This window comes from Bicyclus anynana, chromosome 2 (genome assembly GCF_947172395.1).
Source record: "Bicyclus anynana chromosome 2, ilBicAnyn1.1, whole genome shotgun sequence".
NCBI lineage: Eukaryota > Metazoa > Arthropoda > Insecta > Lepidoptera > Nymphalidae > Bicyclus > Bicyclus anynana.
Window position 1 is genome coordinate 1,050,928 of NC_069084.1, and position 10,460 is coordinate 1,061,387.

At 38.4% G+C, this 10,460-nt stretch overlaps 1 protein-coding gene and 1 non-coding gene across 2 annotated transcripts; both read left to right on the forward strand.

The window, feature by feature from the left end:
- Positions 1-6,415: 6,415 nt before the first annotated feature.
- Trnal-cag (transfer RNA leucine (anticodon CAG)) lies at positions 6,416-6,499 on the forward strand. Its single transcript has one exon. It is a non-coding gene; the product is annotated as a tRNA-Leu (tRNA).
- On the forward strand, positions 6,422-10,376 carry LOC112047588 (chymotrypsin-1-like). Its single transcript, XM_052884933.1, has 6 exons — positions 6,422-6,452; positions 6,792-6,975; positions 7,814-8,060; positions 8,822-8,968; positions 9,415-9,513; positions 10,075-10,376. Exons 1-6 carry the CDS (start codon positions 6,422-6,424, stop codon positions 10,168-10,170), a joined length of 804 nt encoding a protein of 267 aa, XP_052740893.1. The 3' UTR covers positions 10,171-10,376.
- The last annotated feature ends 84 nt before the right edge of the window (positions 10,377-10,460 follow it).

Below are 10,460 nucleotides of genomic sequence, written 5' to 3' on the forward strand. Positions count from 1 at the left end.
CGGAGAGCACGTCAAGCCGTTGGTACCCGCATTAGATCAGCGTTGTGTATCTTTGCTCCATAGTTCCCCTCTGCTGTAAACATTACCAGGAGGCTTAACCCGATATTGGGAAAATTGGCTCATAAAAAATTATAACTGTCGATTTACATTGCTTCACTGCGAGACATTCTACTGTTTCAAAATACCTGCCAAGTGAAATAATTATTTGCTATTCCTTGTTAACAATTTAATCGCACCATAATATCAATGAAAACGATTGCTATAAGTTCCTAAGCCCATAAACTATACATTTATACTGAAACTGCTTGCAATTCTGTTGCATTAATATTGCTGCCTTCAAACAGAGGTCGGTATAACATTCTTAACTATTTAAGATGGCCGATAAACGAATTGTAATATAACGTGGCTGCAGAATGTACAAATTCTTGCCTTACCTCTACCTATTTAAATATATATAGGACTCGTAGGTATTCATACTAAAGACGATAAACAGATTTATAACCTAACACATATAGATTCTTCATGCGGCAGTTTGTCTGTTCACGCCGATCTCACGTAAATAAATCAAATTCATTTTTATTATAACGCGACGGGTAGCAGCGACATGAATTGTACCATCTTCTTGTAGAGGAAACATCTGGAGGTCCCAGAACTTGTGACTTTGGACTTTGGACCTTGTAGGTTTAAAGGATCCTTTTAGAATGCAACTCACCATCCCCTGCCCGGCATGTTCTCCATATCCACACTAAACAATTTATGACCAATACGAATTTTTAATAATATAATTTTTATACAACACCAGCCGACAGCCGCACGTACGTAACATTAACTCTAGTGTAGGGTTACAAAAATAAGCTACATTAAAAATAATTAAACACATGAAAACGAAGTAGCAGGCATTTTACGAATAGTTTTGAGCAAATTACAAAGGATTTTTTTAAATATATTGAAGTACATACGGACGAGATAGCAGGCGTATGCTAGTTATTTATACTTATGGGCTATTTTATTATTACAACTTTCACGCAATCCAAGTTCTAACTCACACAAACGTTGTTCTCTATCTTTTATGTATCGACCTCCCCGTAAACCGCAATATATTAACGTACATTATCGCGGTAATAAATGATAGTGAAATGCAACCATATTACGTTTAAATCAGATAGGTACACACTGTAACAGAATATGCCATAACTTACTGTTAAGTGTGCATAAATCTTTATTTGCTCTCGAAACTCTGAGTAAGTTGTCTTGTATAGAACAGTGTAACTAGATGCCGGGAAAACTAAATTCGATTCAGTTCGTTTACTATTATTCAGTCATTGTGAATATTTGCTATAATATTTTACGTAGGCTCAGATTACCTCTCTATTCTGAGTATGTCGGTTCTGGATTTTTTTTTAAATTCACATTTTCACTCAATCACCGCGAATTACTTTATACAAGTTAAAAAGATTTATGAATGTGAAAAATATTACTTGAAAAGACTCTTTGGTCGTAGCATTAAAAACAATTGACACCTACTCTAAGTAGCCGTTCACACAGACCGACATAATGCTCTCAGAATCAGTCTGTGTGAACGGGCACTGAGCCCTTGAATTATTGAAAAAGGTACAGTTAAGTCTCTGGTCTATAAATGGCTTATTGGTCAAACGTGGGTGGTAACTCTTCGGCGGTAGACTTTCAAATCATTGTTGGTTTAGAACAATATTATTACTTTTTGTTCCTGATTGAGTAAGTGCAATAGGCTCTAAAGGCGTAGGTTCGAATCCGGTCCGGGGCATGCACCTCCCACTTTTCAGTTGCGTGCATTTTAAGAAATTAAATATCACGTGTCTCAAACGGTGAAGGAAAAACATCGTGAGGAAACCTGCATACCAGAGAATTTTCTTAATTCTCTGCGTGTGTGAAGTCTGCCAATCCGCATTGGGCCAGCGTGGTGGACTATTAGCCTAATCCCTCATTCTGAGAGGAGACTCGAGCTCAGCAGTGAGCTGAATATGGGTTGATAATGATGATGAATAGGCTCTATGCGGCAACGAGGGGGCTGATGAGACCCGAAGACTGAAAAAAAGACAGAGGACTGAACGACTCCAAGGGCGTCTCCTATGAGACTCGGACCTCGGCTTAGAGGGCTGTTCTGAAAGGGTGTCTTGGTCTGGGTGAATCAGTTCGGACGCCCCCATGGTGTGACTTTTTGTATATCCACTTGCGATTGTTCATAATTTTATTACACAATATCTAAACAAATACTTAGTTATGATGAAAGTTTCCGTGGTTCCCGTTTCCGTAGGAGTATGGAGATAATATATAGCTTATAGCCTTCCTCGATAAATGGCCTATCTAACACTGAAAGAATTTTTCAAATCGGACCAGTAGTTCCTGAAATTAGCGCGTTCAATCAAACAAACAAACAAACTCTTCAGCTTTATATATTAGTATAGTTAAAGATATAGATTTAACCAATTTTAGCTTTAGATCCTCACCGAATAAGATGGGTTAACTTTTATCCCCGTATTCCCACGGAACTACGCGAATAAAAAAATGTGGCGTCGGCTAATATATCTACTGATCGAGTCGTATACAGCTACATAAACCATATCAATTTAATTTACTTAGTAGTTGCGATAGATAGGTTATTGAAATTGGCAATTAGCCAAATGGCCCGCACCACCCTCTGTCGCCATAGAAGGTAGCGTTCTCAGGCCGGGCTAGAATGCCGGTCCCGTTACGTGCATGGCACTGTGCGCGCGCCGAACGAGCGGATGTGTGCAATTTGCAATACTTGTCGATACGACGCGCGCATGCAGATTGTCATATGTGGTCATACCGTAATCTGTAGAATAATATGTGTACATGGATCTACGAAAGTTTTGATTTAGAAGAAGGTTTTTTTATGGTCCAGTGACAAGTGTCAGCCCTTCACTATGATCTTGTCTGCAGTCAATGCAAGCGAGCTTATGGCAAGCGTCCACTGATCCGCATCCGATGCCGACGCACTTGTATGACTTTCTATACAAAGAATATTAAAAACTTTTTGATGCGATGCGTCCGATACGTACAATACGAATTTGCGGACGCCTTTTACTTGCAAGTTTATTCTACATAGGTACATATTGAATCTGATGGACTCTACGCAACATCGTACCGGAACGCTTAATGGCTTGTAAGAAAGGTATTTCTGGCGTACTTGGTAGTTTTGTGGTTCTCTACAGAGAGGTCTTGGGTTCCATTCCCAGCTCGGGTCAGTTTATAATGTCTGGTGAGCTGGGTAGGTAAAGATGTACCGATAAGCGATCTCGTCGACTCCATTATCATATCGACTCCGGACCTTCTATACATTATAGTGCTTAAAATCCTTTGTGTTGTTCGCATGAATTTGAATATAATATTTAGAAGTATTTTTCTAATTGGGAAATGCCTTCTCCATTTGTCTATAACTCTTTTAAAGTCTCAGGCGCCGAGGCATGTTTGTGATAGATGTTGCACGTGATATTGTATATTATTGAATGGTAAAGACAGAGTTTTGATATGGGTTTGCCTGCCAAAATTATCATTAATTTCCGTTGCGCCGTTGCGTAGGTTTGTGGAATAACGTACAGAACATTAACACTAGCGTGCGACCAACGAGATTATTCTCGTTAAGAGAAATAGACAAAATCAAAAATACCGCTATCTCTTTCATTACGTTGGTTCGAAAGAGATTTGGATTGGGACAACTCCGACGCCATTAGGACAAAATTTTGTCTTAATTTCTCGTATCGGTCACATGTTAGTACCACAGGTATGATATAATGAATAAATGAACAAAGAATTCTGGAGTAGTAATTTTGGATAAGGCATCGATGAAGTACCAAGTATGTAGTTTTTTTTATTTATTTCACAGGCTTAGTTTACAGGCACTGTTCAAACCACAAGATTGACTAGGGATGTAAAACACGCTTTCTTTTTGATGATGTACTTAATTAAGGTATTTGTTATTTTGGCAAACATCTTACCATAGATAAAAAATAACAGAACAGACAGCGCTAAAAGCTAATGCTACAAAATAGTGTCTCGCTCGCGCTCTATATGTAATTTCTATTCAGTACGAGTATTTAACACAAACAAACAATATGATTATATCGATGTAGTTGTCAAGTTGTACTGGATCACGCATAATACGCACGTAATACGATTTTATTTGGTCGTTCGAAAGCAATTTGTGATTTCCTGTGTATGCAGGAATGCTATAAATTATAGCAGATACGATATAGGTCAGTGAAGTAATAATCATAATTTAAGTCATATCAAACTTATATTTTAAATCTTATATTCTTATATTTTTTTACCAAAATTTGTAAGGGTGTACGCTTATTACCACTTCACGCTGCAACTCCTAAAATGAATTGACTGAAATTGGGAGATAGATTACACAGGGTTTCTCAAACTTTCGGCTTCACAAACCCCTGTTAAAAATTCCAAGTGACAGCAGTAACCCCTTACTAAGTAATGAACCCCTAAAAGAAAAAATAAATTTGACTGTCTACGTCAAATGTCTTAGTAATAATAATGTGATGGGTGTCCTTGTTTTTTGTCGCAAATGGATGAATAGGAGTAATATTGGACAATTTTAACCTTAATTCTAACTCGGTATCAGTTATCCAGCCACCATTACGTAAATCTTGTCGCGAACCCCTGTCGTCAAATAAAACTAAATTGACTCCTTCACTTGATAATTCTTCTTTAATAAAGAAATCATTACTTTATCCAAAAAAGTTTGCTACAACGTTTTACGACATTTATAATTCATCTTTAATTTTTGGACAACGGGGACAAGCTAAGATCGTTGACAATAATACAGCCTGAGTTTTACGATATTTTTTGAAGACTATGATTATCGTTTTCTTGTTGGCTTAAAATAATACTACTTCAAAGGTTACTTCGCTGCTTTGGTACACCGGCAAACAGTTTGTAGTAGAACATATTTTTATTAAGCCAGATCCTTATTTAAACATCATATTATCATCTTCATATTCTTTTATTTGTGGTATACCTGGATTGCCGGGGCCGACGTTGTATGGGCCGGTGGACATTCCCTTTGTTAATCCAGGGTACAATCTATCCAGCAAAATCAAAGTTTTAGGCAGTCACCTGCTTGATTTCGTAGGTCCACCTAGTAGGGGATCGACCAACACTGCGCTTTTCAGTTCCAGCACCTTGGGACCCCGACGTGTAAGTATTGGATTTTCGAACTATGTAGGTACCTACCCCGCCATTACCACTTCAGCTTCGCGACTCGTTGAGCTATGTCGATGATTTTGTTTATGAGGTTACAGTATTGCGTATGCAGGTATTTTGTGATATGTTGGTATCAATTGTAATGATTAATGATCAATAATGAACCCCAAGGATGACCGTGATCCAAGCACTATACTAGCACGTAATCAATACATGCGAACTTAGTTACTTATTAGTATATAGGGGTGCTATCTCTGGTATTCAGATCAATCACATAGCAATAAAATTAACATACAGGGCACACGATTTACTCGCGTTCCTCCGCGCATATAAAGGGGTATCTTTTTATACTGTACCAGTTCTAGTGATGAAGATGTTTGGTGCAGTGTTTTTTGTGCTGTGCTTAGGGATATTCCCTATATACGGTAAAAGATTTGAATAAATACCTACATATAATAAAATCGAAGCATCTGTGATAGGTACCTATTGATTTTAAAATATCTGTTTTCTGAAGTGCTTTTATAGTTATTCATACGAACGTAAAACACAACCTAGCTTTTTTAAAATTTTTGTTCTCCGTCTGTTTGTTGGCTAATCTTTGAAAAGGCTGTAGCGATTTTACTGAATTTCATGGGATGATAGAGGAGATTATTAAGCCACAAATAGCCTATCTTTAATCTCGGAGAAATCGCACGGAATGGTACCCACGGAATTCTCCGAAAGACTCTTTAAAGTACTCTTTGAATTAAAAGTGTTCTGTTAATAGTACCTACCTATTATCGTCATCCATAATCCATCGCATTTAATGGTAAGTGTTTAGATGCAATATACTGTGTACCGTATGAAAGGATCAATTATCCTAAAGTGATTTATTCCATCTATGATCAGTCAATTACCGTAGTTCGAGAATCATATTGCCTTATAGATATTTTTTTTGTTAGTAAGATAGTAGTTTAAAGGAAACAAATAGTATCCGAAGCCACCATACTAAATTCAGAAAATTGTAAAAAATCCGAAAATCGAATCCTACACTTCTATTCTTAATATCTAAGAAGTCTCAGTTCGCTACTGCATGATAATTGTGCAGTGCTGCAGTTTGTGATATTGATTTGATGTGACGTATCATATGACGTCATAGGAAGGTCACATGACAATAATAATTTATAGGTTGAGTAATTTCAATAAATTGCTCCAAGTCAGGATGGCCGAGCGGTCTAAGGCGCTGCGTTCAGGTCGCAGTCCACTTCTGTGGGCGTGGGTTCGAATCCCACTTCTGACATACTATTTTTATTTTTTTTTCTTATTCTAGTTATAAAATGACAGATAATTAACAGTAATTAATATTCTTGAAAACAATGCATCAAGTTAGTTAATTAAAATCAATGCAACATAATCATATCATCACATCATCTTATAAGTTGAGATTGCAGTCAAGAGTTAGGTACTTGTTTTTGATTATAAAAAAAGCTTACCCTAACGTAATGCACGCCACTGATACCTTCATGTAATTTTAAATGCTATCGTGAGTGGCTGGCGATATTCAATATCTTTATGAATATGACGTGTTCCAGTCGCACCGGAGCTGCGTGTGGGAGATGCACGAGTGGATTGGGAGAAGATAGTAGGGGGCACGAAGGCCCCCAACGGCTCGGCCCCCTACCAGGTGTCTCTGCGCGTGTGGGGCGTGCGCCACTTCTGCGGGGCATCCGTCATCACGCCGCGGGTCATCCTTACCGCCGCGCACTGCGTCGACGGGTAACATCATCATCATCAGCATTAGCGTCATAATCATCATCAACATCATCATCATCATCATCATCACCATCATCATCATCATCATAATCATCAACAATCAACTTCATATAGTAAAACTACATTTTATTTTAAGTGTCTCATTGTTGGTTTGTGTGTTGAAGTGTGATTGGTAGTCTTTGTGGCTTCGAATCGCTTTGATTGTGAGTTATTTACAGAATACTGAGCTGTTTACTAAAATTAAGTAGGTAACTTTAAATGATACACGACTAGCTATTGTCGGTGCTTAATTCTTAAGTCAGTCGATTTCGTATTCACTATTTATTTATTGCTAACTTGTTCAAAATTATTAACCAGTGTAGTTGATACAGTGATCTTCGTTAACAATGGATTTTACGGAGGACGAAAAATGCGGATTTTATTGATTTTATGTGCATTATCAATGTTATGCACATAGCAATATTCATTATCAACCCGTATTCGGCTCACTGCTGAGTTCGAATTTCCTCTCAGAATGGGAGGGGTTAGGCCAATAGTCTACCAAGCAGGCCCAATGCGGATTGGTTGACTTCACACACGCAGAAAATAAAGGCAGTTCTTTGGTATGCAGGTTTCCTCACGAGGTTTTTCCTTCACTGCTTGAGACATGTGATATTCAATTTCTTAAAATGCACACAACTAAAAAGTTGGAAATGCATGCCCCGGACCGGATTCAAACTCTCACCCTCCAGGATCGGAGGCAGAGGTCATATCCACTATCACGCATAGCAATATAGTTGGTCCGTATTATAGTGAGCATGTTAAAAATGCTGATAATGATGATGACGTTTCTTATTTCCAGTATGAAAACGAAATACTACCGCGCAGTGGTGGGCACGAACCAGCTGTTGTTCGGCGGCGCGTCGTACGGCGTCCGCAAAGCGGTGAAGCACGAGCAGTACGACCCGGAGCTGATCGTCAACGACGTGGCCGTCATCTTCACCGACAGACCCATCGACTTTAGCGACACCGTCGACGCTGTCGAGCTGAACGACGAGCCAGTCGCGCCGGGGGAGAAGTTGCTTCTGACGGGCTGGGGGACCACTTCGGTAAGTGACTTCAGCAGAAGTAGTACAGGGGACAGTCCGTGAAGTGAAGATACTACCACCATGCTTCGTCTAAATATCAACTAATGACAAGAGGTAACATTTAATTTATTGATTGTTTGTTACCATTTTACTCAAAAACTACAAGAGGAATTTAAAAATTCTTTCACCAATGAAAAGCTTTTTCTTTAGAAGTCCTAGAGCTCTTAAAACAGAACTCCGGAAACCAAAGTTTGCGCTAATATTACTGTAGAATGTAATGATAATGTTATCATTCCTGTTAAGCTGCATTGCTATGTTGTGTCTTAAGAGTTTTGAGTTAGGTTAACGAAAACAGCGCACCGCATTGTATATAATTCTTAAGTATTAATTGTGTTCCAAAAGCACAAACAGAGCTTTTTGCTCGCAAATATAAACAGGGGCTGATCAAAACATTCCTACTAATTATTAAAAGATCTTAATGAACTTATATTCATCAGGGATATACAATTAATAAGCTGTAATGCTACCTTATTGCTTATTATATCTAAGCATCACCATTTCAAAGATGAGATCATAAAACAAAACGGTCTCGAGCCGCGAGCATCCAGCGGCTTTTAACCGACTTCCAAAAAGGAGGAGGTTCTACGTTCGGCTGTATGTATGTTTTTTTGGAAGTCCATTCAAGAGACCTATGTCCTATGCAGAGGACATCCATCGGCGGTTAATGATGATAATGATGATAAAACTAAGGCAGGTACAATCATAAATCGTTTTGTCCACAGTATCCAGGCTACGCGCCCAACGACCTAATGCAGTTGGATCTAAAGGCGGTGTCCCACGAGAGCTGCAAGGAGGCGCACCGAGAGACTAACCCCGTGTACGAGACGCAGATCTGCGCCATCAGCACTGCCGGCAAAGGCGCCTGTCACGTACGTCACTATTTGTATCATCATAACGCCATAGTTTTGTTACATCCCCAAGGATTAAAGCAGCCTTTTCAATAAAATCTACGAGGCGGCTTGACTTTTTCGTTAATTCCAACAATTGTCATTATCATTAACAACCTCTTAACAACCCATATACGGCTTCTTGTTGAGCACAGCACCAGTTTCCATATAGAATGAGAGAGGGTTTAGGCTACCACGCTAACCCAAAGCGGATTGGCAGATTCTCAGGTGTGCAACTTTTTGTTTAATTGTCATCTTAACATTACAACCGATGTAATGTATACAATACCATGACAAATACCTCAATCTTCCTATCTACGAGTATAGGTTACACTAGCTACACGTAATTTGAAGCTAAATAGCGTTATGTTTAGGTATTATTTATTCATTGATTGTAACAAAAAGTCAAAACGTTTGTTTGTTTGTAGGGAGACTCTGGAGGTCCACTCGTAAGAGAGGGTCGTCAGGTCGGCATCGTGTCCTGGGGAGTGCCCTGTGCTAAGGGCAAACCGGACGTGTACACAAAAGTAAGTATAATATTCAATGCGTCCGATACGTACGATGCGGTTCTGTGGACGCCTACCAATAATCAACAATCCCGTCATTTTTATTAGAGCAGCTAGATCAGTAGGCCCATCAGATTTTTCAAAAGTAGGACCGATATTTTCGATTCCGCCGTTATTGGTCGATAGTGTGTCTTTTTTTCTTCACTTGATAGTAGTTGTTGACGCATCTAGAGCCTGTTGAGTTTACAAATATCTTCTCTAATAACAGAGAGGAGTAGGAACGGTACAGAGATATTTAAGCAAATGCTTCATGCAATTCAGAAATTTTATTCCAGCGAAGTCACGAGCCATTGCTATATTTTGATACTTTTAGATAAAATCTCGTAGAATCTTTAAGCCAAGCAAGACCATCGTCGCCTTTCTTACGGTTTATGATCAGCAGTATAAGCGCAGGATATGTGTTTAAAAGGAGTAGATAATAAGTTGACAAATAGTAGAAGCAAACAGAAGAGATCGATATACTTTACCGACCTCATTTGAGTGGGATAAGGAAAAGGAGATGATGAAAATAAACTGTTTCAGGTGGAGTCATACATGGACTGGATAGAGAAAACTCTTAACGATGACGACGAAGACCACGTCCACTTTATACAACACAAACGGAAAAAGCAACCTTAGACCACAATTTATTAGCATTAATTGAATTTATTTATTGTAATGGTAATGGGTGAAATAATATGTAAAGTAGTACATAATATGTAAACTAATAGATAATTAGTATTTAAAAAATGCATTTCAAAAACTAAATTATTTTATATTTATGAAGTTTTTGTTTAGTAAGTTGGTGTTTTGAGGAATATGGATAAACCTGGAAACTAAACCCGATATACTAGGTGGATATGTATACTATACATAGATAGATATGGAAAATTGGATTATGAAAGCGATAGAATTTTGAATTTTGGTTG